This window comes from Centrocercus urophasianus, unplaced genomic scaffold (assembly GCF_019232065.1).
Source record: "Centrocercus urophasianus isolate 14NV4802_14NV808 unplaced genomic scaffold, USGS_Curo_1.0 seq_55, whole genome shotgun sequence".
In the NCBI taxonomy this organism is placed as follows: Eukaryota; Metazoa; Chordata; class Aves; order Galliformes; family Phasianidae; genus Centrocercus; species Centrocercus urophasianus.
The window spans coordinates 52,408-77,591 of record NW_024885144.1 but is presented as its reverse complement, the minus strand read 5'-3'; the positions used below and the strand labels follow the sequence as shown (position 1 = coordinate 77,591).

Genomic DNA, 25,184 nt, shown 5'->3' with positions numbered 1-25,184 from the left:
GTTTTGGTTATTGAGAAATAGAATCACAGAATGGCCAGGGTTGGAAGGGACCTCAAGGATCATGAAGCTCCAACCCCCTGCCACAGGCAGGGTCACCAACCTCCACATTTCATACCAGCCCAGGCTGCCCAGGGCCCCATCCAACTGGCCTTGAACACCTGCAGGGATGGACGGGGCATCCACAGCCTCTCTGGGAAGCTGTTCCAGCACCTCACCACTCTCTGTAAAGAACTTAAATGAGAACTTAAATAAAGATAACAATTTTTAAACACCAAGGAAATGCATTTCTTCACCCAAGCTCAGTGTCAGTCCAACACCTTTTTTACTATCAATCAGCTGCTTGTTTTCACTGTAATATGCTCAACCTTGCCAAGCCCCAGGAACAAACAGCTCCATTCAGGTCAATGCTAATGGCTCCTCTCTTGCTGCTCCTCTGCTCTGGGAGATGCTGATGGTCCATGAGGGTGCCCTGCCCAGTGTGGGTTCTCACATGGGTGACAACCCCCATTCATGGTGTCCCTCCTCCCACTAGGGCTCCTCTTTCCCAGTGTCCCTACAGCCTTCCATGCCTTCTGCCACTTCTCCTTCATTTCTCCAAACAGCTTTTAACCTTTAGGCAAGATTGAAATAATTTTCATTCCTGCAGCATGGAGTGTTTTGTTGCCTGTGTTCCTCTCCATTGGAGCTGGAAAGAAACCCTTGTCTTGAAGAGGAATGATTCACTCACAGAGGACTGGCAGAGCCAGGTGTTAAACACTGATCCCATATCCCAGCTTTCACAATTTTGCTCTCCCCACCTTGCACTCCCAGCTCTGCTGAGCAAACTGTGGTGTTGATGCCAAGGTCCTCCCATGCTGGACTGGGCTCAGTGGAAGCTCTGCTTCCTGCTGCAGCACTTCCCAGCCCCCCTTCCAGCCCTGAGGACTCCAACAGCATGGGAGCTGGGGAGAGCTCACAAGTCTTCAGAAGGCACTGTGCTCCTGTGGGAGGTGCTTGGGGTCTAATTTGACCTTTTCCAAAGGTCCTGGCTCTGGGTCCTGGAGGGCAAACATCACATGCTCGGCAGCCTGAAGGAGATGAAAGCCATTGTAAAATGAGAGAACAGATGTAGTGGCTGAAGGCAAGTCTTTTCTGATCACTGTACATGCTGGTAGCCCGCAAAGGCACTGTGGTGTATACAATCACTGTCCATACAGCCCTATGTTTGCAGCCCACCTCTCTCACCGGCTGAGCGAGATGCTCTGGTGTGCCACCGCAAAGACGGGGTAGACTGGTGCTGCAAAGGCCTCCCTGTGCGAGAAGAGGATGGTGCAGGAGTCGGGGTCGTAGAAAAGCACCTCCCCTCCCGCAAAGTCAACCAGCACACCGATCTCAGCCGGGGCCCTGAGCAGCTCCACAGGCTGGGGCTGACTGGCATGCAAGAACCTGAACTCCTTGTCGTAGCGTGAGAAGACCCAGGAGGCAGCATTGAAGCCCAGGCGGGCCTCATTGCCAGGCCCCTTCCGTGGCAGCGAGCCGTAGCACACCCCCAGCTTGTAGGCACAGCTCTTCTCCACGCTGACCTTCCATGCGTGGAGCCCCGTGTGAAAAGCCGCAGCAGCCAAAGCGTTGGGCCAGTGGTCAAAGCGCTCGGGGTCATCCAAGTCCAGCTTTGCTTTCTTGGGGCTGAAGGTCAGGGTCTTCTTGTCTTCTGACAGGCTTAGGTGGGGGCTGACGGTTTTCTCGTCTATGCTGATTTCCTGAGAGCCTGGGAGAGAAGCACACAGTGAGCACATGGAGGGCCTTCACCGCCCCAAGAACCCACAGCGATGGGTCCAAATGCTCCCCACGGTGATAAGGGCAGCACTTGTGTTGCCACTTCCCAGAGTGGTGTGAGAAGGGATGGAAGGAGACAGCTCAGAGCCACGGGCCAAATCCAGCCAGGAATCTGCACTCACTGCACCAGAACACATCTACAGCAACGGCCTGGGGTTCCTGTCCCATACAGACAGGCTGCCAAATAGTGTGAAGGAGAGCAGTGATCTGAGCAGGGACTGGGTGTAATTCCTATCCATGGCAGGGAGAAACCCAAACCCAAACCCTGTTCCTGCAGACTCCCTGCTCCTTCTCCCCAAGGTGAGCCAGGAGCCTACCAGGAAGGCACTTGTTTGGGAAAACCAGCAAAGCTGGTACTGCTGGGACAAGGAGGGACGGGCAGAGGAAGTCCCTTCCCCGCTACAAAGCACACTCAGCCCAAAGTTCATCAGCTCAGAACAGTCCACCAGTCCTGAGTGGTTTGGAACAGCCTCAGGAGGTGGCACCAGGAATTGCATGAACCACTGCTCATCTCTTTTGCTGTGATGCAAGGACAGGTCCTTCATTCACAGCACAGAGGCAGCACCCAGCCCTGTGGCCCCCGCACACTCTCCCTGTGCCACCCTTCCTCCACACACACCTCAGCAGCCCACAGCAGGGTGTGAGCGCTGAGTAACTGCACAAATATTTCCCCAGCTCTGTAAATCTCTAAGCGAAGGGGAAAGGCTGCTGCCCACGTGACTCACCTCTGCCTGCTCCCAGGAGATGCAGTTTCCCTGTCCAGTGCTTTTCCTTGCCCTGCTTTCCCCACCCTCTCTCATTCATTTTCTGCCTTCAGCTGATGCAGAAATGGGGCTGGAGCAGGTGAGCCTTTTGCTGTGCCACCCCACACCTCGGGGCTAGGCTGTAAGAGGAGCTCAGCCACACAAAAAGCCCATTCCTGCTCCATCAGCCCCTGCCCAGCATTCAACACCTGGCAGGATGAGGCCCCAGATAACCAAACCACTGGGCTGCCACTCCAGAGACACGATGGAATGGGCTGAGATAAGCTAATAAGTCTGCTCAGTAGGTCTGTGTTAATCACAACACACTTTACTGCATGGAAAAAGCCAAGTTCCTATTTCCAGTCTCACACCTGATACTGAAACCCTCGCAGCCCAACGCGGGCATCAAGTTAGTGCAGGCCCCTTGGGCTCAATGCTCAGACCCCTCCCCAGGAGGACCAGAGCCCTCCTAGAAAGCTGCCAAGGGCTTTATGGGACTTTGTGTCTTAATGCAAGCTGGGGCTGCTGCAGTTAATATTACATTTGTTAAGCTATGTCCTGGGTGGACTATGGATTAGTGAGACAAGCAGGCACCCTATGACAGTGGTGTGTGAAATCCAACCACACACACACACACACACACACACAGAAAGCATCAGAGTGAAATTTCCATGTATCGTGTGCAGGTACAAACCCAGCACTGTGATTTGGTGCCTCAAGGTCCTCACAGCTGGCAAGGATGAGACTGGGAAAGGAATCCATAGGAAAACTACATCACAGCAAAGGGAACTAGAGGCTGACTTGGGAAAAAATCTGAGAACCTGCTCAGCTTTGCCAATAGCAACTGCAGGATTTTGCTGAATTAATCTCAGAGGCAGAGCAGCACCAGAGTTTGCAGCAGAAGACACAAACATTGGCACTATCTGCCACACAGCTGACACACAACCTTAGAGTGATACCAGTCAGAAGTACACGCACTTGCAAGGGATCTGGGGAGCGCTCATCACCACCAAGAGTGAGGTGAGCAGAAGTCAGGAGTTATCATGTGAGCATTGGGAAGATTACCCCAGGGAGGGGAGATGGGCACCTTTTCAAATTGTGAAGGATGTCAGCACCTTTGAGGAACAAGAAATACATTTGAAATGCTCTAACAACATCCCGGGAGAGCAAACATTTCACAGTCAGCCATCCAAGCTGATCGTTGCCAGATGAAAACCACTCCTGCTCAGAGCTGCCACACCATCACTGCTGCCCCGGCACACCAGGACATGGCTCCCCAGGCTCACAGCCACCCGCAGCTGCTCAGAGCCATTGATCAGAGCCACTGCCTGAATTCCCAGCCCTGAAGCTGTTGCTGCCCACCCGGTGAGCCCCAGGGAGCACGTGGAGGCGAGGCAGCACAGGGGGACAGGAGGTGCCAGGTCCTCCAGGGGGCAGGACACAGCCTCAGGGCGGTCACACTGCACCCAGGGCTTTATTGGGGTGCAAAACGAGCTTGCAGAAATCCAAATCTGAGTAGGACACTGACCTGCCATACAGCAGAGAACGGCAGAGGCCCACAGCCGGTGCAGCAGCGGACTCTGAACACGCTGCTGATTAAAGTTTAACTTGGCAGACTCCTGTGGCTCTAAGATTCCCTCTGCCAACTCTGTCCTAGCAAAGAGACACAGCAGTTACTTTGAAATCAGGTGATTAATTGACAGTTGCTGAGAGGAGGTGGCAGAGGTCTGGGGGAAGGAGCACAGAGACATGAGCTGGAGGAGTCACCAGAGTGGCACTCACTGCAGGGACACTGCTCTCCTCCAAAGCAATACTTTTGGTTGGTTTTCATCACAGCCCCTTCTGAAAGGACTTCAGCTTTAAAACACAACCCTGCAGCCTGAGTCAATAGCTTCCTCATGCAGCACATGCAGGTTACGTGCAGCCGATACCAGCCATCAAGATACAAGGGGAAAACAATGGAGGGCTGCAGGGAGAGCATGGGGTTTCCCTGTGAGGTTTTCTGTGGACAAAGCCTAATTGCTAGAGCAGAGGAGTGAGCTGGGACTGCAGATCCCACGTAATGAGGTTAAGGACCTGCTGGGTTCCTGCAGCCTTCAGCACACATCAGCTCATCTGGTGCTGGCAGCACGATATGCTGCACATCGTGCAGCGGGTTTATTGTTCTCTGCAGGAAAGCTGCAGGCAGGAACAGCAGGCCAGCTCCTCAGATGGGCGATGTGACCCTGCCTCCAGGGCAGTGCTGTTTTCTGAGGGGCTGGAGGAAGTCTCCTGCCAGCAAGTGCCAGAGCACCTGTAGGTGCCTGCAGAGGGGCACTGCACAGCCTGGCCTCCAGCCCTTTCGAAGCAAAGACCAGAGGACACATGAGAATCTCTGTTCTCTGTCCTTGTCTTGGGAACAAGGGAGGGAAGAGCAGAGCTGTGGCGTGCTGCCCACTGGGGGAAGGCAGGAGGTGCTGGGCAGGCTCAGAGAAGGGGTGAGGAAATGCAGGAGCAGGTAGGTACTGACCTCTCGAAGATCTCTTGTTCCGCGTTCTGGGGACAAAGAGAGAAAAAGTCAACACAGCTGAAATTCCCACAGAGAAAATCCCAAACTCAGGCTGGGGCACAGCAAACCAGGGACCCAGGGAGCACCAGTCTCCTTCCTGACCCACAGAAAACACCCCCAACCACAGCCATGGCCTCAGCAAGCATCCAACATCCATTTACTTTGGCTGCGGCACTTGTCACTCCTTGCCTCAGAAAATGAATGGGAATGGCTGAGGATGCTGCATGTTCCCTGTACCTACAGCTCAGCTCTGCCAAACTGGCAGGTGGCAGCGGCTCTGGGGCACAGCACGGGGCCCTCCAGACAACCTGCAAGCTGTGGGGAGCAGGAGACAGCAAACACAGCTGGCTCACCTGCTGCAAGGGAAACACGAGGGAGACCTACAGCAGGGAATCACAAAGCAGCAGATCGGACCCCTGTCCTTTGGTACACACCAAGCTGGATGCGCCTGGAGCCTCTTACTGCTGCATCCTGCCTTGCCCAAGGTGAGAAAACCCCAGTCCTGTCTGTCTGTCAGGTTCTGTCCTGTGTCCCTCCCTCCTCCCCACCTCTGGGGCACTGCAGGAGCACCCTGTGCTAGCAGCCAACAATCCTAAAAGCCTTCAGTAAAGGTGCTGCAAGGGTTACAGACCCTAAGGCAAAAGACAGACAATGCTGTGAGCAATTCCACTCCTCCCTACAACTGCTGACACTGGGCCCTTCTCTGGTGACATCAGCTAGCAAAGCAGTAGCAGAAATTCAGAGCCCAGCTCAGAGCTGCAGGGTTCACTATGTGCTTCTCAGTTTGCCATGAGATGACACATATCAGTTTGTAATAAATACCAACACCAAGCACCCAGGGTGGAGAATTTATGAATGCTATTCCCCTTCCTTTACTTGGCAAAAGGAGAAATAAAAGGGCCTTATGGCCTCTCTATCAGGTTAGATATGATGAGCAGCAGCTAAGAGCAAGCAGGAGGTGCAGTGCCTTCCTGCCTGCATCTAAAGCAAGAGAAGCCGATTAGTAAAATGCAGTTTAGCAGTTGGAAAAGCAGCTGAGCAAAGGGAAGCAGACACTGCTTTGTATGGCTAATACCTCAGACAGAGGTATATGCTGCACAACAGGATGGACCTCCAAGAAGAGCTGCAGGTGCTCCCAAGGAACATATTTTTATTAATAGGACAGCAGAAAGCTGACAGCCCAGTCCGACCTGCACCAAGTGGGCAGCATCACACCCACCTAGAAACCTGGGGGGATTGTTGGGATTGCCTGAAGCCCAATTCCAGCCGCCTGCTGTCAGTGCACAAACTAATCAACACCATAATTAAGTCTGAGCATCCGCAATGAAAAACCAAGGCTGTTTCTGGGCAGCTGGGCCATGCCTTGGTTTGGGGAGGGGCACTCACCACCAAGCCCTGGTCGTCCAGGTTGGTGATCGTGTCCACCAGGTACGTGCGGAGGGCAGACAGCTTCTGCAGTGCCTCCGTCCAGTGCGCCTGCTGTGTCAGGATGCTCTGCTGTGCCCGCTCCTCCTCGGCGTGCACCTCCTCCAGCAGCCGCTGCTCCTCGTTCTCACACACCTTCCCCACGAAGATCAGCCTCTGGATGACCAACTCTCGTGCGCTGTTAGCAGCGCTCTGCAAGGAAAGGAGAGAGGAGAAACAGCTGCAACCCAAATGAACACCCACAGCCCCCAAGGGCTCAGCTGTTAACTGAGCCCGAGCCACATGGTGATGCACACAGAGGTGAATGGGTTAACCAACCCCAAACCTGCTGGCCGCCTCCTGGCCCAACCAGCACACAAACTAATTGCACACTGACCACTAACCACTGCAGCATGGAAGCAACAACCACCTGCTCTGCCTGGGTCCCAAATACCAGCCCTCCTCTGAACTGCCAGGAATCAACATCAGCAAAAAGCAGTGCTGACCACGATAGCTGCCTTCATCTTCAGGGTCAGCAAAGCACAAAGCAGAGCAGGGAAGATGAGGTGCCAGCCCTAGCTGGAGTGACCACATTGCAGCCTTTCAGTACCTAAAGGGAGCCTACAAACAGAAGGGGATTCAACTCTTGGAAAGGGTAGATAACAGCAGGACAAGAGGAAACGGTTTTAAGTTCAAGGAGGGAAGATTGAGGTTGGATGTTAGGGGGAAGTTCTTGACAGAGAGAGTGGTGAGGTGCTGGAACAGCTGCCCAGAGAGGCTGTGGATGCCCCATCCATCCCTGGAGGTGTGCAAGGCCAGGTTGGATGGGGCCTTTGGGCAGCCTGGGCTGCTCTGAAATGTGGAGGTTGGTGGCCCTGCCTGTGGCAGGGGGTTGGAGCTTCACGATCCTTGAGATCCCTTCCAACCCTGGCCATTCTGAGATTCCAGCGTGATGTTGGATGGCAGCACACCAACACCTGCACGCCAAGGAGCCCCGGGACCGGTTTTGCTCCAGGACAGGGCAAGGACTTACCAGCACACCCTGGCTCCTGGCGGGCAGCACCTCGTCCACGTGCTTGGCGATAGCAGCGCTCTGCAGCTGCAGCCGCTCGCATCGGTCCACGAGTTTGTTCTGGAACGCGGAGAGCGGAGCAGCGCTCAGGCCCGGCACCGGCGGGGCTGGTAGATCCGGGACAGCCCTGCCGCAACCCCTCCGCCCGCCCTCACGCACACAGCCCCATTCACTCCCACCGGGCCCCCCGCAGCCACCCGCAGAAATCTCAAGCCGGAGGGAGGAAGGCAGACCTCCCCACCCCTGACCAGGCGCAGGCGCAGGCCCAGCCCGCAGCACCCCGCTCGCCTCCCTCCCGCGGCGAGGACCCCCGGCGTTCCCCCGCCCGCTCACCCGCAGCTCAGCCGCCCTCTCGGGCAGCGCCCGCGGCTCCGCGCCCCGTCGGGCCATGCTGCGTGCGCGGCGGCACCTGCTGCAGGTGCGGGGGGCGGTGGTGCGACGGGGCCGGGCCGGGAGGGATCAGCACTGCCCGCCCCGTCCCGCCCCGCCCGTCTCCATGGAACCGCAGGGAGCGGGGATACGGAGCGGCGACGCGGAGCGGTGAGTGCGAGGTGGTGCTTCCCGGGGGACGTCAGGTCGTGTGGCTGCGGTGGGGCTGCGGGAAGCTTTGCGTCTGCCGGCATCCTTCGGACGTACGCGAGCTCCGCCGGCGCCGTGGCGATGGGGGAAAGAGTGTGCGGGAATCGGTGCCCGCACGCCGGGTTGCCGCCGTCCCTCGTTCTGTCGTGCGGTTATCGCTGCGGTGCCACTACAGCACCACGGGCAACGGAAGGGCCGGCTTTAAAAAAATGATAATCTGGTTTTAAAAGAATGATTCTGGTTTCTGTGAAGCGGTGCGTTGGGAGGACGGGAGATTCCCGGTGGGCGGGGGGTCCCCGAGTGCGGCTCCGTGCTGTGGAAGGGGCTTCGGGTCGTGGCAAACCCATAGGGAAGCTACGAGCAGTACAGCCTCGTCCACGGAGCCGATCGTTCCTTCGGGACCCAGAGGGATCCGCTCTTTGCAGACGGCAGAAGGACGCGGCGGCTGCCCGGCGCAGCGCTGCTCTCCCTGCAGCCATCGGGGCAGGAAGGATGGATGGCTATGCTTGTGGGAGAAACCAAGGGCAGGAACTTAAGTCAGAGTTTAAGCCTTAGCAGCTCATGCCGTTTTATTTTGCAGGAGAAATAATTTCCTGCATTCTCTCGCTGTCACGGAAAAACCACTTTTGTTCCCAATGTCCCAAAGTGCTTTGATGTTCATTCTGATGGAAGGAAATGAATGAGCAGCGTAACGCTGCCTGGAGCTGTGAGCTGGATGGTTCTCTGCACCTTTGGAACATTCAAGCTTGTGGATAGAGAAGGCTGAGATTAGCTGGTATTAGTAATTGCTAATCACAGAGGCTGCCAGGGTAAAATTAGAAAGGGAATGTGTTGTGGAATGTCACCGACCCCTGCTGAGTGCTGCTGGTATGGAGCTTCCCTGTCTCTGGGCAGACTGAATGCATGCATTTTCTTCCAGTAGGAAGTAACTCAACCAATAGAAGCTGGGTTTTCTTCTGACCTTCTGTTGGCAGAATACCTGCCCAGGAGATGGAGCACTAACGTACGCCTAACGCAGACTAAATCCAATTGGTGTATCTTCATCTGCAGGGAATCCAATTACTGGACTCGGTAATTCGCTGCCATTGAAATGGGTTTATTGGTGGCTGCCCTGTGTCTGTGCCTGCAGGCGGTGTCCATTCGGTGTTGGTGTCGTGCACAGGGTGGGCATCCCCCAGCACGTGACCCCAGAGGAGGGGGAGCAGCACTTTATCCTGGATGTGTGAGAAGCAGAAATCTCTCTGGATCTCTGGTCGTGCTGCGTCTCCTCGCAGCCAGCAGTGAGAGCCTGAGCCCGGCGTTGTGATGCTCCGTGCTGCTGCCTGCAGCTGATGCTGTGTGTTCAGCGGTGGGATGGGGAAACTGCAGAGTAAGATCAGCTTGCACACGGCCACGTACGGGTAAAGCATCCTCAGATGGTCGTATCTTGGGTTACTAAAGGGGCTGGGTGAGTGGGGAACATTTCAAGCATGTGAGTTTGGTTTCATTACTGAATTTATGGATCAGATCTTCATTTTTGAGCCTTGCTGCTGCCTGGCTTCTTTGGGGGGATGGGATCCAAAATGTAACTCACAGGAGTGGCTGAGCGTGTCGGTGTGACCATTTACACTCCCTGTAAGTTGCTAACACAGAGCTCTGGAGGCCAAATGATCTACCCTTAATCAGGGAATCATTCAGATTGGAAAAGGCCTCAAGGATCCCCAGCCCCAACCCATTCCCACCACCGACCACATCCCTCAGTGCCACGTCTCCACATTTCCTGAACACTTCCAGGGACCCCCCCACCCCCAGGGCAGTCTGTGCCACTGCCTCTCCACTCTCTGATAAGAAATTTGTCCTAATATCTGACCTAAAAACACACTTCTGCTGTCCCTCTGCCGCCTGCAGGGCTGATGGCTCCATGGGAAGGCCAGGATGTGGTGCGGTGGTGGAGCTGCACAGCCCTGCACACAGCGATGCTGTCACCTGCGTGGCTGCTGTCAGACCAGAGCTCTGCGTGTCAGGAGGAAAGGATAAGGTACAATAGAATCAGAGGATCATAGAATCACTCCGTTTGGAAAAGCCCTTAAATATCATTGAGTCCAACCACGACCTAACTGTACTGCCCTAACTATCAACCCTCTGCTAAATCGTGTCCCTGAGCACCACATCCAGATGGTTTTTAAACACATTCAGGGATGGGGACTCCACCTCCCTGGGCAGCCCATTCCAGTGCTTAACAGCCCTTTCAGTAAAGAAGTATTTCCTAATATCCAACCTAAACCTACCCTGGCGCAACCCTGGCTTCCCCTTGTCCTGTCACCAGTGAGAAGAAACCAACCCCGCTCTCTCTGTAAGCACTTTCAGATATTGGAAGACAGCAATCAGGTCTCCCCTCAGCCTCCTTTTCCCCAGACTAAACAGTCCAGTTCCTTCAGTCTCTCCTCGTAGGCCATATTCTCCAAGTCCTTCACAAGCCTTATTGCCCTTTTTTAGACCTGCTCCAGCACCTCCATGTCCTTTCTGTACCGAGGTGCCCAAAACTGGACACAGAACTCCAGATGAGGCCTCACCAGTGCCAAGCACAGGGGCAGAATGACTTCCCTGGTCCTGCAACCGCACCACTCCTGATGCAAGCCTTCTTGGCCACCTGGGCACACTGCTGGCTCACATTCAGCCAACTCCATACACCAAGGTCCCTTTCCATCAGGCAGCTTTCCAGCCACTCCTCCCCACACCTGTAGGGTTGCCTGGGGTTGTTGTGACCAAAATGCAGGACCCGACACTTGGCCCTATTGAAACTCATAGAGTTTACCTTGGCCCATCAATCCAATCTATCCAGGTCCCTCTGTGACCCTCAATAAGGAGGATGTGGGCAGGGTGGGATGTGCTCCGAAGACAGCTGTGCTTGCTGTAGGAGCTCACAAGCAGAACAGTCTGTTCCCTCTTTGGCTCAGTGTAACATAAACCAAGGCTGTGTGTGAGCCCTCTGTGTCCTGTTCCACTGCCACCGCTGACTTCCTTCCCCTGGCTCTCTGCAGAGTGTGGCTGTCTGTAACTGGAGGTCCGGAGCTGTGCTGGGGCGCTTCATCAGCCATGAGCACGAGGTCACCAAGGTGAGCATCAAGGAGTGCACCGGGAGCAGCAGTGGCAGTCTGGTATCTGCAGGGCGCTCACTCTGCTCTGTTGGGGGCCCTGGCAGCACCCAGCAGTCCCCTGTGCTCCTTCTCACCTTTCATAGCTCCCAGTGCTCACAGTGACGTGCAGTGTGCTCGTTTGGGTTTCTCAGAAAGTTTTCTTTTCCCCATAAAATGGATTTTCTGAGGATAGAATGGGGGTGAGGTGCAGCATGGTGTCGATTCCAGTGTCTCCTTACAGGAAGTTCTGTCACGTGGGCTTCAAAGCAGGGTTTCAAACTTTGCAGTGAGGTGTCTTTGCACCAACAATGTGCTTTGCTTATTCCTGTGAGACCCAGTACAAGAAAAGAAGCATTTCTTGCTGTGCTGCCATACAGGGAAATATCTGACCTCACACCATCCAAGCCTCAGCTCAGCAGCTCTGCGCTCACCCAGTGAAGCAGGTTAATCCCTGTGTCTCTGTAGCTGTGCCACAGGGACAGTGATGGGAACTGCCAACATTTCCCTTTCGCTGCTCACCAGGCCCTGCCTGGGGCTGCAGGCACTCCTCACGGTGTGAGTGGCTCCGGGCAGCACAGCTGAGCTGGGGATCCCTCCAACCTCAGCACTGATCCCTTCTTGTCCGCAGTGTCTGTTGTCACAGTGCTGCCACGGGCAGGAAGCAGAGCAGCTGTGCTTTCCCAGCACATGGCCAGGCCAGAGCCCAACCCATTTCTCCGTCTGTTCCTCTGCAGGTCACCTGCACCCATGATTCCAACAGAGCCTTCAGTGCATCCCGGGACAGAACAGTAATGATGTGGGAGCTCCACGGGACCTCAGGGCCAAGGCAGTTCTTCCCAGGCCATGAGCTGGTTGTTACTGGGCTGGCTGTGAGCCCGGGTGAGCAGTAGCACACTGCCCAAGTGGTTCTTCCTGCTGTAGCACGGCCGTGTTTGCATGCTGACTTGCTCTTGCAGATGCATCGCGGCTGTGCACAGGTTCACGAGACAACACCATTCGCAAATGGGATGTGGAGACCGGAGAGTGTCTGTGCAGAGCTGCTCTCTCCAGGAACCTGGTAGGAGCCTCTAGTTCTTTGCATCCCAGAATGGCAGCTCTGGTCCCTTGCATGCAAAGCCCCAGAGAGTGAATTTCCCTCAAGTTCGGCACTACACTAAACCCCTGAGACACTGTGAAGATGGACTGATGCTTCTGGAGCGGTGCCTGGGGTACCTCTGTTTCCATGGCACCATGTCCTGCTGAGCTGCTGGTTCCTCCCTGCCTGCTAAGCCCAAATCTTAGCATCACCGCCACCTTTCCCTTCCCCTCTACAGGTAACACATCTGTGCTGGGTCCCTGGGGAGCCCTACGTCATCCAGACATCAGAGGATAAAACCATCAGGTAAATCCTTCCAGGCAGCCACAGAGGGGACCACAAAGATGATCAGGGAGCTGGAGCAGCTCCCCTACAAAGACAGGCTGAGGGAGGTGGGCTCGTTCAGCTTGCATAAGAGAAGGCTGTGGGGTGACCTCATTGCAGCCTTTCAGTGCCTAAAGGGAACCTACAAACAAGAGGGGAATCTTGTTTGGTAGATACAAATAAGGACAAGGGTAGATAACAGCAGGACAAGGGGAAATGGTTTGAAGTTGAGAGAGGGAAGATTGAGGTTGGATGTCAGGGGAAGTTCTTGACAGAGAGAGTGGTGAGGTGCTGGAACAGCTGCCCAGAGAGGCTGTGATGCCCCATCCATCCCTGGAGGTGTTCAAGGCCAGGTTGGATGGGGCCCTGAGCAGTCTGGGCTGTGAAATTGGAGGTTGGTGACCCTGCCTGTGGCAGGGGGTTGGAGCTTTGTGATCCTTGAGGTCCCTTCCAACCCTGGCCATTCTGTGATACTGTGGGAGCTGCAGCCAGGGCCACATGCTGATGGGTAAAGCAGTGTCAGTGCACAGGGGGCTGTTGGGGTGGTTGTTTTTCCTGTCTTCCTGCTCTCCCCCATCTGCCAGCCTCACGTGTGGCTGGAAGCCATTCCTGGCTTACCTGGGTCTCCTGCTGGGGGAGGACAGCATGGGGGCATCTGCAGCTGCAAGCAGCACTGGGCACCGCCTATGGGCACAAAAGAGAAAATTCAGAGCTCCACACAGCTGCCCTGGGTAAAGGCTTGTAGAAAGGAGAGAGGCTGCTCCGTGGTGGCAAAGCGCAGGAGCACAGTGGGGCTGCAGGGAGGGCACCAACGGCTCCTGTAGCACAGTAATGGCTCCATGTCCCCATCCCCACTTTTTCTGCTTCCAGGATGTGGGACAGCCGGGAGCTGCAGGTGGCACACACATTCCCAGGCAAGCAGCACATCCAGACAAGCTGTGATGTGAGCCAGGACGGGCGATACTGTGTCAGCAGCAGCAGCGGATTTTCTGGGGAGGGCTGCGAAGCAACAGTAAGTCTGTAGGGCACCCAGTCCACCTCCTGCTTCTCTCCATCTCCACAGCACACAGCACAGGGCAGCAGCTCAGTCCTCCAGGGCTCTGCCTGCAGCAGAGCACAACTCCCACTGCTTTGGCCTTACCTGGAGTCACGGGTTGGGCTGGTGCTCAGTTTCCCCCCCGTCTATCCCTTTGTCAGTCTACTGCAGCAGCAAATGCCCTTCCTTATTAAAGTGCTGGGATTCTGTTTGCAGATGCACATTTGGATTAATGGTGAAAACCTTTTTGGGGTCTTGAAGTGTTGTGAGATGTGCTCAGTGGCAGGGATAAAGGCAGAGATGTGCTATGAGGACGAGCGAGGAGCTCTTTAACCAAACCCACCTTCCTCTCTCTGTAAAACCTCTCCGTGCTGGCAGGTGGCAGTGACGGCCCGAGCTCTGAGCACTGCTTGTTTCCTTGCAGCTGTGGGACCTACGGCAGACGAGGAGCCGAGTGTGTGAGTACAGAGGGCATCTGCAAACCACAGCCTCATGTGTGTTCCTCCCACGGGGTCCTGCTCTCACCCCCAGCATTGCCACATCCTCATACGACAGCAAAGTGAAGATCTGGGACCGGGACACTGCAGGTAGGCAGGGCACTGCCCTGGGATAACAGACCTGGCTGCTGTCTCCCTGGGCTGATGAGCGCACAGCGGTGTGCCTGCCAGCCCTGGGTTTTCACGCAGCTGTAGGGCTGGGTGGAGATGAGCACCAGAGTAGTTTGTGTCCATCCTCTGGCAAAGAAGGATGTCTGGGTGCACGAGCCTGGAGGTGATGGGCATCCTCCTTGAACTAACAGGAAGCAATGATGGGATGTCCAAGTTCAGCAGTGAAAGGCAAACAGTGAAAATCAAAAAGAACAGGGGAACTCCAGTGCTTTCCTTAGGACGGGAAAGTCGTAAGGAACACAGGCTGCACTGGAGTGTGGAGGGGGCAGCTGCAACCACCATCCTGAATGGGAATCTCTGCATGCCGGAGGGTTGGCTGAGGGCTGGGTCCTCACCAGAGCCAGACACAAAGCTGCTTGCCTGCCAGGCCCCACTGCAGCACAGGTTTGTTATCTCAGTGCTCAGAGGCAGACAGTGCCTCTGGAGAAGGGTCACAGATGCGCTTTACACTGAGCCCAGCAAAACTCACTGGTATTACATGTTCAGTATGGCTACGCACCTCCCCACTAATTCAAGACAGGATAAAAAACAGAAATGTGATCAACCCCCATGTTAAAACCTCTTTCTTTCCTTCTTTCGCTCACCTTTCCCCTCACCTGGTGTCAGAGTGACTTTTTCTCTTTCCTCCTCAGCCTGCCTTGCCACTGCATGCCTCGAGGGAGCTGGACCGCTGGTCTCACTGGCTGCCTGCGACAGCTCCACGCTGCTCTGCGCCAGCTTTCGCTCAGGGATCCACGTGCTGCAGCTGAGGCACCGTGAGGAGCTGGAGCTGGAGAAGGTGGCAGTATTTTGACCACAGATCCTTCCCAGCAGAGATTGTCTGTGGGGATCTGATCCTCCAATTCTTCCACTGACAGCAGGCACCAGGTGACCTCGTGCCTGCAGAGCAGTGACAGCTGAGCTACGGTGCACAGGGGATGTATTGCCTGTTGTTTGCTTGTGGGCGATGGGAAGCCATTAGAGCTGGCTAGAAGAAGAGCTGAATCAGTGATGCTTTCAGGCCAAATTCTCACTGCTGATAAGAGCATTGTGGGCTTTAGTCACAAAACCTCCACACAACCTGGCTGTAAAGGGAGCCAACGGAGGAGAAATGAGCTATGACAAAGCACGTGCCTTCTCTGTGCTGTTTCTCAGGTCTGAGTGTCTGATCAGAGCACTCCTCCTGCACCAAGAAAACAGCTTTTACTGTGAAAAGAAGGAACAACCAAGCTGTGACTTCACTGCTGTGAGAGGAAACCAGGGATCAATGTCTCTCCCTGGATCAGATTTAAATCAGCACTGCTAGGTCAGCTCACAGCACGGTGCCTCCAGAGGACTCCAGGGAATGAACAGTGTGTATTTTACCTGCTGTGACACAACTGGCTCCCAGTTCTGCAGCAGGTGGCTCATGTCTGGCCCGTGTGGTCCCAAGCGGCAGCTCTGCAGCATGCCTGGGCATCAGGCAGGGAATGCTCAGCCTCCTCTCCTTGCTCCAGTTTTTCATCCTGCTGCATGGGGCTGAGCGAGTATAAATGCAGTTCACTGGTGTCTAACATTTCATCCTAAGCTAGCTAGAAGTATGCTGCTGTGCCAGGCAGGAGCAGGACAAGCACTGGGTAAGGATTGTCCCATCGGCAGCCTGCTGAGAAACATCCCAGGAGTTTGTCCCTTATGGGCAGGGAGATCCCTGTCTGTGCAGCTGGCAGCATATGAACTCTTCAAATGATACCTGAGAAGGGGCATGAGCACACATAGCTGGATGTTTAGGCTTATACAAGAGAAGACAGCAATTAAATATGGCTTTTGTGCTATTTCCTGGCCTCGAGTCTGTTAACATTTTTCCTGGGAGTAAATAAGACAGAATATGCAGCACTTGGCAGATGCCACCATACTTCTAAGGGAGCAGAGAGCACACAGCCCACTGTTAGAAGAAAGGAAGTAACTCACACGTGGTTTTTTGATGTCCCCCACTGCAAATGTTGAGAACAGCACTGTGTCTGTTTCCCAGGGACAATGGACAGCTGCTCTCCAGGTGACAAAGAAGAGATGATCGTTTTTTTTTAGGACGAGGGGAAATGGTTTTAAGTTGAGGGAGGGGTGATTGAGGTCGGACATCAGGGGGAAACTCTTTACCCAGAGAGTGGTGAGGTGCTGGAACAGCTGCCCAGAGAGGCTGTGATGCCCCGTCCATCCCTGGAGGTGTTCAAGGCCAGGTTGGATGGGGCCCTGGGCAGCCTGGGCTGCTCTGAAATGTGGAGGTTGGTGGCCCTGCCTGTGGCAGGGGGTCGGAGATTCATGATCCTTGAGGGCCCTTCCAACCCTGGCCATTCTGTGATTCTGTTTTTTCTCCTGGAAATATTTTAAGATAGACTGAAATCAAATAATGAATCACAACACCGCTGTAATTCTTCCACTTCTTAGTCAGACCCAGAAGCAAGTGCACATGTTCAAGCCATGTTCTGATTTTCTAGAACACATCTGAACTTCAGTTTAAAGAATAAATAACAAATAAGAAATTTCCTCACAGTGGAAGTTAGAATGAGACAACCCACAATGAAGCAGCCTTCTTTGCATCATCTCAGGTGAGACACATCAAAACCTTCAACAAGAGATGTGAAACACCCAATCTGTAAAACAGCTCAAGGAGCTCAGACACGAGATGTGCGCTGAAAATTTCTTGGCATTACAACACCCACTGCAAGTGGAAACAAAGGAGATACAGGCATCTATGTTCAGAGACCAACCTGCAGAGGCAGAGGAACTGTGGTACGCTCTCCTCTAACAGATAACTCTGCTTTATTTTTTGAAGACACAGACTGCTGTTAAAGCATCCTGGAAAAGAGAAGGTAAGAAAACACAGAACATACAACAGACCATACATGAAGTGCTGTGTGGCTACCTACAGAAATGTAAGACAGACTGGAGCAAACCTGTGAGCCTGTCCTAGAAGGAAGGTGGAAGAAGGTAGTTCATCTCCAAATTACTGCAGATAACCACTATCTGCAATATAAAGTAAAAGTCCTAAAAAGTGGAAGAACATCATCCCAGCTTTGACTCCAACCAAGCCCTGGTCAGCACAGATGCTTCAAAACTGCCTCAACCAGGAAACCAAGACCAGCTAGTGACCACAGCCACTGTGACACATGTTGCAACAGCCGATTCCTTTCCTTTTTTAAAAATTTAATATATAAAAACCCAGGTCTTAGTTCAAAGGCATTATTAACATTGCTGTCCCAGTTCATCAGCAGTGCCTTTGAACTACTCTGCTGTCCACAACTTGAAGGTTCTGTCATAGGAGCACGTTGCTATCAGCTGCCCATTGAGGGAGATATCCAGTCCCATCACCTTTCCCTCATGACCAGCCAGTGTTTTCAGAGGGGACCAGCCAGGGTGAGTCCAGATCTTCGCGGTGTTGTCGTAAGCGCCCGTCAACAGGAAGTTACCATGATTGGCTGCAGTTGAGGAAAAAAAAGGGAGAAATGAGTTTTGCAAATAAACACGTGACAAATCTTCTACCGCTACCCAGTGCGGATCTTCCTGATCTGAGGATGCGTTTTTGAGTTGCCACATTCCCTGCCACCTCAGCAGAGGAAAGGCAGGAATAAGGAACATCAGACAGCAGGTACTTACGTTCAAATTTCACCCCAGTCACCAGGTTCTGATGGGCAGGAATGGTGTAGATGCACTTCCTCTGACGGAGGTCCCATACCTTGCAAGTATTGTCACCACTGCCAGTTGCAATGTGGTATCTGCCAGGAGTCAAGAATGCATTGAAAGCTGAGCTTCGTACTCAGATCTCCCACACAAGGCATGCAAGCTCCTGTCTTACCCATTTGGGGAGAAGTTAAGTCCATAGATCTCCTTCAGGTGGCCTTCCAGAAACATGATACAACGCCCGGTGCGCAAGTCCCACACTCGGCCAAAAGCATCCAGTCCACTAAGAGAGAACCCAAACTCCATCACCTCCAGACTTCAGCAGCTGACAGAGCGCCAGTACTGCAGCTTTTGGAGTCAGTGAGCAACAAAACCTTGGCAATGTTTCACATACAGTGAAACAAACTCACCCAGTCCCAGCAAGAGACCCATCCGTGTGAAAGGCAATGTCATAGACCCCTTTGCTGTGCCCCTCCTGATGAAGGATCTCTTCCTGGGCTTCCAAGTCCCACAAGCGCCACGAGTGATCGTAACTTAAATTAAAAGAAAAAAAGCATTAAAATCTGATCATACAATCCTATCTGAACTGGGCACACACACACACCAGCTGCCAGGACATCCACTTTGCCTGTTTCTTTGAGCATTAGGAAAACACAGACAGGAATGAGACTGTAAACCTCAAAAACTCAGAGATCCTCAGCACACCCCTGGGAGAGCAGGGAGCTTCCCTACTTCTACATCAGCGTGGCATCCTTAAACCCTGAAGGGATCACACAGTGCATCCGTGGGCAGGTGAAGAGATGCACCATACAAAAAATACACATGCCCTGTTCAAGTGCTGTTCCCTTTTCAGCTGCTAGCGTGGAGCACAGATGGCCTGAGAGAGCCACACAAAAGGAAAAGGGAAGAAACAGTTATCACTAACTGCCACAGGATGATTTCATACATGAGCAGAGAATGTTTGGTTCACTTTGTATAATTTCAAAACTGAAGGAAGAGAGAATAAGGTGGAACAGCCTCGCTTACAAAGATCACCATCCTCACTGCCAGAGTGTGGGTATTTCACTGAAATCCTCTTAGCAGCAGCAAACATTTCAGCTTCTGGAACTGGATTTTCAGATCACCTTTGTACCATTCAGCTCCAGTCCAGTCCCCCTCTCCTTCAGCACCACCGTCTTCAGCCACCTCCCATCCCACACTCACTCAGGAGGCAGCAGCAGCCACTGGGCTGCTCCTCTGGCAGTTGGAAATCTCCAAGGAGAACACCAAATATTTTATTACCTCAGCATACACTGCTTGCAACTGGCTCTCATGTGAGGTGCAGAGAAAGGAAGCCTTTCATGAATCCCAGTGACTGCAGCTAATAGCATCTTAAACAAAAGCATCAACAGAATCCCCTTACCAAGTAGTGCCCAGGAACCTCCCAGAGGGGTGCCACATCACTCGTGCCACTCTCATGCTGTGTCCTTCAATATCTGCCACTGGCTCATCACTGCAAACAAGATCATCAGACATTGGTCAGGGTGGCTGGCTCTAGCCAAACCTTTGCAGCAATGAGCACAGTGAGACAGACTTTAATACAAGCCAGACAAGAAAGTCAGTGTTGACTACTGACTCTAAATGCTGCTTTTTGCTCACAAAGCTGAAGCTCTACGTAAAGCCCTTTATCCACATTCATAACTTCAGTAGTAAGTTCTCCTGGAACAGTTTCAAAAACTGACAACCTGAAGGTCTCAACAGCAGAAACCGTCTTTGCTGTCACTATGCACAACATCTAATGCTGCAGCAAACTCTGCTATGCTGAAGATAGCCAGGGCAGGCAGGACGGAGCAAATATTTATTCTCCCAGAGCTACGTGCTGCAGCACCTCAGCAGCCTGCAGTGGAAGACCTGAACAGCACTGACAGTATCCTTCCAGCAGACTAAAGAGATGTGGTCACACGAGACTAAGGAACAATTGTTGCCTGGCACAAGTATGCTTTTGCAATTAGAAACAATAGCTTTTGGGTAGGGGTAATGAACTGAGGATCTCACAGCTGCCTGCCTCTTCCTGAGACACTGCAGCATTCCGCTTTTCAAACACAGCAGATATTAATGCTGAAGAAGGGGAATTCTCTCCTAAATGAAAGGTCAGAATAAAAGCACCTCCAGATCTTCCACCCATCACTCAACTGCATCAGCAGGTTGCTAATGCACAGCAGCACACTGACTAAATTCCTTCCAGACAATTTCCCTCACCTCGTTTCCCCTAATCAGGGCGATGTCTTTGCCTGCTTAAGAAGGAGACACACACTGAGGCTGGGAATTACACTGGTGTTATAATAACAGGCCATGTTTGCCTGAAAGTAAATGCCCACTGTTTCATAAGGTAAGCCCCCAAACAACAACAACCTGTGTGTGCTCTGTGTGATTCTGACCTTTCAAGGCTCCAGAGTTTGACAGAACCATCAGCTGCACACGAGGCCAAGTTGACATCCTTCTTGTCAAGGGAGACGGTGGCTTTGGGATGGAAGACTATTGCTCCTACATTGGTGCTGTGTCCTTAAGAGGAAAGAAAATCAAAATCCATAATCTTCCAATCTTGACCAAGTCTCCAGAAAAGGAGCATTTTTTCAGTTACTGGTTAGTCAGCCACCAGAGCATACTTTCACCAAATGTCCTCCCACGTTGAGCAAAGTTGCACAACCAAATTACAATTCCAGTGGCACCCGTTTAAAAATATCTAACACTGAGATTTGCAACCCTCAAAACACAGTGAAAATTCAACATATGTGAAAGAAAAGATTCGTATTTAGTCAAAGTTGTGCCCACTGTTCAGAGAACCTCACTGGGACTCCGTGGTCTGGCCAAGAATGCTAAAACTTGGCTCAAAATAACTCAAAACAGGCTTTGAAATGAAGCAAAATGAAAACATCATCCAGAAATGGAAACAACAAACTTTTTTTCTTTAAGAGAAACGTCAGGACTTTCTCTGGACTATCTGACACGTGTCTTTGCTCCACAAGCCTGTGTGATGCTCTCATGAGAATAAGGTCTGCCCAGAGAACACATTTTCAGACACAAAACAGTTCACGTACAGGAATTCAGCCTAGAGAGGAACAAAAGAATTACACAGGATTTCACTGAAAGTCATTCTCTACCTCGTAAGGTGTGAACAAGGTTGCAGTCAGGCACGGACCACAGCTTGCACAGTCCACTCCTGTTGAACACAAGAAACAGAAGTCAGTGTAGACAGGAGCATCAAACAACTTACCAAACAAAGCTGCAAAACTGCACCGAGGGGTTCTGCAGTGGGTGGCAGTCTGACAAAGCAGCATCTGACATCGAAACACGTACAAGCAAAGGTGTGTCACTGAATTCCTCCATGAGGAAAAAATGGCACCCACTGATGTTCATTGACACTTGTGAATGTTTATGGAGACCAAACAGTGGATGTGAGCACAGCGAGGGGTGGGTGGTGCATTTCAGCAGTGCCCACAGTGACAGTGCTCACTTCCTCTAGTGGTTTGTAATGAGCGTGACATGCAGGCTCTTGTTCATCACTGCCAAGAACAAGAGCTAATGGTGCTGACTATATTGAAAAATAGCGTTCTGTAGCTGAGAACTTGCTCTATCAAAAAGAGTCACTGTGCTCACTGCACCTGTTGTAGTTTCCATGGAAATAAACACGAATCATTACTTTCACAGCAACCTACTTACTTGAGGCCTAAGGCCCCTCTTCACTCAGTGCCGCCCAGGCAAACCAAATACTGGATGCCCACGCCCTGAAGTAAATGCTTTAAAGAGAACTTACCAACAGGCAGTAGCCAGGAGTTTGGAGTTGGGGCTGAAGTGGCAGTAGGACAGCGGGCGATCATCCCCAATCTGACTGCAGAAGTTATTCAAGGACTGCAACCAAATACAGAGAAAACAAGGAATAAATACAAACGACCTAGGGAAAGTCCTGGCCAATGACTGAGGTACAAGAAGTCAGAGGCCACAGGGAAGTAACTTCCAAAGGGAGAAGTTACCTCAGAGCTACTGCAGCTCCAAGCAGGAGGGCCATGGAGCTCATCTGACTGAGAGAAGCTTTCACAGCCCCACGGCACAGCTTAGCACTCTGTATGCCACCCACCAGATTGCCACCACTAACGCTGGAGCTCTGCTTTGCAACTCAAGCTTTGACTGAGAACTCACTGCAGTTCTGACCTCTTTCTACATCTCATCCAAGGAACAGAACCAGACAGAGGAGGGCAGGCAGTGCTCTTAGAGGAGAAGCAAATCCACTGGCAGCTAATGCATTGGGGTGTAAACACACTGTGTGCTTAAACCATCCCATTAAGTTAGCAATCTGACTTAACGTGCCTGACCATGATGCCTCAGGGGCGTTCTAAAGCACAACTTCCATTACTGTGTTGGTTATTACTTTCCTTGGGTTTATAGAATAGTGACCATGGCACAGGATGAGAAAAACAATCTGTTCCTTTCTAACCAACTAAACCTGTGACAACCCCAAGAAGCAATTTGTTCAGCTTCAAGGGCAAGAGCTAAATCAACACAGGGATGTATCTTTTCATCCCTCTGCAGCGTGGGAAGACAACAAAAGCAGATCTCTCTAAATAACTGCAGAAACAATTACAACACGTGTAGAAGAGAGAGAAAGTGCAAAGCTCTTCAAGGCATAGCATAGCAAATTAAATACACCTGGATGGCACCTCCAGGCAGCTCTCTCTTTCTGATCTCTTTGGAATTCAGGAAAAAACATTAAAAACAGCAGTTGAACAGATGGCAAACCTACTCGTAGGGACTTGTGTAGTTCTTGTCTCTGCGATGTCCTGGTTGCCTCTGGAATCTCTTTGAGCAGCCGGGCTTCTTCTAGACGCTTCACTGCCCTGTGAGGAGCAAAGACGGAGTAGCAGGTGTCCGAATTTCCCATGTCTCAATTTCCCATGCACTGCTGCTAGAAACCCTTACTTCCCCATCACTGGGCTAACACTACAGTCAAGTAACTATTAACTCAACCTTTAAGCCCATTGGATTTGTCTACCAGTATATGTTCTGCATTCTTTCGATCTCAAATTTACTGCACTACCCACAACGGGATCAGTAGTTAAGAGTTTACAAAAGGTTGCATTTCTCTCCTTCATTTATGTTAGTTTTACTTACCTGGGAAGCGAATAGTTAGCAAGCCACAGCCTTGCTGTTTTTAGACTACGTGGTCCTTCATGGTACCAAGTTTGCTGATACTGTAAGGAAAAGAAGAAAGACAAAGAAAAAGCTTGCATGGCACTGCTCAATTCAGTTACCCTAGATGACTTCTTCTTACATCAGCCCCCCAAAATGTTAAGGGAAAAATGGACTCCAAAATAAGAAAGATGAATCAAAGGCAGAAGGATGCAGTAGCAGAAAGAGTTTTTCTCTTCCTGAGCAGGAAGACAAACAACAAGAACGTGGTATAACTATGTAACAGCCCAAACACCAATTGCCTGTTTTATATATTGTACACGACATAGAATTTGGCTAAGTACAAGCCAGTCTTAATGCACTGAAGCATTAATTATGCACAATGCATTGATACAGTACTGCTAAAATGGGCAACAATGAAAAAAGAGAAAGAAGGGATGACATTAGAATTCACACCCTGACCAAAACCAGGTTTGAACATCTTAGAGACCACTAAAATAAGGTATCCAAAAGGTGACCATATAAATCTCCCCCAGCACTGAGAAATCATCACCTCTTCTTTAGACTTTTTAGATCTGTCGTCATCTTTCCTTGTCTTTTTCAATGCATCTGTGCCGACCACTGAGAGGATATTTCTTAATCTGAAAAGAAACACATTAAGATGCATTTACTCAGTGAAATCTCACACAATCTGACAAACGCTCACTGTGTTCCATTCTTTCTTCTGGACAACCCTTGCTATGTTGTAACACAACACCACTGACTGGCAGCACTCACTGCATGCCAACTACAAGGAAAACATTAGGAATATGACAAACTGGGGGAAGCTGAGCATTCCCTCTTTGCAACACACAAGGGCGGGCACAGCACCTCTCCCTCCTCTCAGCAGGACCTTCTCCAAAGAGTGTTATGGGCTCCCCGAGGGCTCGCAGGCAGGCTTTCACTTCAGAGTCATCCGTGGAGACGTTGATTTGCCGGGCTCGCTTCCTGCGCTCAAACTCAGCCAAGACTTCCGCCTGTCGCTCGGTCATGTGATCCTCCAAATCAAAGACCTCACCTAAACCAAAGGGAAACCATCAGACCGGAGACGGCAGCCGGACTGGAGATCCCTCTCCAACAGGAAGATCCCAGCAGAAAGCTGGCACTCCAGGCAGAAGCCTCCCCTTCTCAACTCTAATCTATGCTCAGAGATTATCAGAGTGACTTTTGATTATGTCAAATTGAAGAGGAAAGGCAAAACCAGGTGGCTGAGCACTCTCACCGCTGCTGATGTTGATGTTGCCGGCCTCGAGGGCGGCCTTCATCCCCTCCTTCCCCAGAAGCCCAGACTCTCCCTTTGCCAGCCGCTCCCGCTCCTTCTCCTCCAGGCTGCCATAGAAGATGGGTGCTCTCTTGGCAGGGGGAGCATCGCCCTCCTCTGATGGTTTGCTCTTTGTGGGCTGCAAAGGAAAGGCAAAATTGTCCGATTCCCTCTGTGCCCTGCCTGCAAAGCAGAGCAGTGCCTGCATGCCTGCAGCAGGAACATCTGCTGGGGCCTGGGGGTGTGCAAGGAGACCCTGACATCGTGTGGGAGCAGCACGGCTGCACCCTGCGCATAAAGAGAAGAGCTAAAACGTAGCGTTTGAGTCAAGTGCTCAAATTAGACCGGGCCCTTTTTGTCCCCCTGCTATCTGCTCGGGCATGACTTCCAGGTGATGTTTTTCTGTGGAATTTCTGTTCCCAACTTTAAGCCATGAAGCTCCTCCCGCTCCTCACACTGAGTTCCCGGGCAGGAGAGCCCAAACTCCCCTCCCGCAGTGCAGCGGGGGCCGCCCCGTGCTCAGAACACTGACGTCGTTACGAACCCATCAAGAAAACTACGAGATTGTGGGAAAACACCCAAACGCCACGGCTCCTACCTCAGGCGGCGCGGGGGCCCTCACAGGAGCGGGCCGAGCCCCGCCGCGCGCCACCGGTGCCCGCACGGAAGCCATAGCTGCGCTGCCACAGGACCGCGGCGCCTCACTGA

General features: G+C 52.3%; 3 protein-coding genes and 1 long non-coding RNA gene across 6 annotated transcripts; 1 reads left to right on the top strand and 3 right to left on the bottom strand.

The window, feature by feature from the left end:
* Window positions 1–305: 305 nt before the first annotated feature.
* BSPRY (B-box and SPRY domain containing) lies at window positions 306–7,972 on the bottom strand. The gene is made up of 6 exons (XM_042835874.1): window positions 7,916–7,972; window positions 7,544–7,642; window positions 6,493–6,723; window positions 5,068–5,093; window positions 4,087–4,211; window positions 306–1,747 (listed from the first exon to the last, which is right to left on the bottom strand). The coding sequence occupies exons 1-6, from the start codon at window positions 7,970–7,972 to the stop codon at window positions 1,221–1,223; spliced, it is 1,065 nt and encodes a 354-aa protein (XP_042691808.1). The 3' UTR covers window positions 306–1,220.
* Window positions 7,973–8,057: 85 nt separating this feature from the next.
* Window positions 8,058–15,625, top strand: WDR31 (WD repeat domain 31). 2 transcript variants are annotated; one of them, XM_042835871.1, is made up of 10 exons: window positions 8,058–8,122; window positions 9,212–9,561; window positions 10,049–10,178; window positions 11,182–11,256; window positions 12,012–12,156; window positions 12,234–12,334; window positions 12,591–12,658; window positions 13,547–13,688; window positions 14,137–14,299; window positions 15,013–15,625. In XM_042835871.1, the coding sequence occupies exons 2-10, from the start codon at window positions 9,515–9,517 to the stop codon at window positions 15,171–15,173; spliced, it is 1,032 nt and encodes a 343-aa protein (XP_042691805.1). In that variant the 5' UTR covers window positions 8,058–8,122; window positions 9,212–9,514; the 3' UTR covers window positions 15,174–15,625. The 2 variants fall into 2 exon arrangements, with proteins under 2 accessions (XP_042691805.1, XP_042691804.1); XM_042835870.1 differs by having other exon boundaries at window positions 8,080–8,122; window positions 9,291–9,561.
* Window positions 8,651–16,456, bottom strand: LOC122169590. Of its 2 annotated transcripts, XR_006171598.1 has the most exons (5): window positions 15,725–16,456; window positions 14,977–15,565; window positions 14,056–14,145; window positions 13,295–13,360; window positions 8,651–9,604 (listed from the first exon to the last, which is right to left on the bottom strand). It is a non-coding gene; the product is annotated as an uncharacterized LOC122169590 (long non-coding RNA). The 2 variants fall into 2 exon arrangements; XR_006171597.1 differs by having other exon boundaries at window positions 14,977–16,456.
* Window positions 16,457–17,102: 646 nt separating this feature from the next.
* Window positions 17,103–25,167, bottom strand: PRPF4 (pre-mRNA processing factor 4). The gene is made up of 14 exons (XM_042835850.1): window positions 25,075–25,167; window positions 24,438–24,615; window positions 24,047–24,233; window positions 23,730–23,817; window positions 23,159–23,238; window positions 22,791–22,884; window positions 21,807–21,901; window positions 21,154–21,212; window positions 20,431–20,554; window positions 19,416–19,505; window positions 18,424–18,546; window positions 18,189–18,296; window positions 17,990–18,108; window positions 17,103–17,811 (listed from the first exon to the last, which is right to left on the bottom strand). Exons 1-14 carry the CDS (start codon window positions 25,147–25,149, stop codon window positions 17,618–17,620), a joined length of 1,614 nt encoding a protein of 537 aa, XP_042691784.1. The 5' UTR covers window positions 25,150–25,167; the 3' UTR covers window positions 17,103–17,617.
* Window positions 25,168–25,184: the final 17 nt, after the last annotated feature.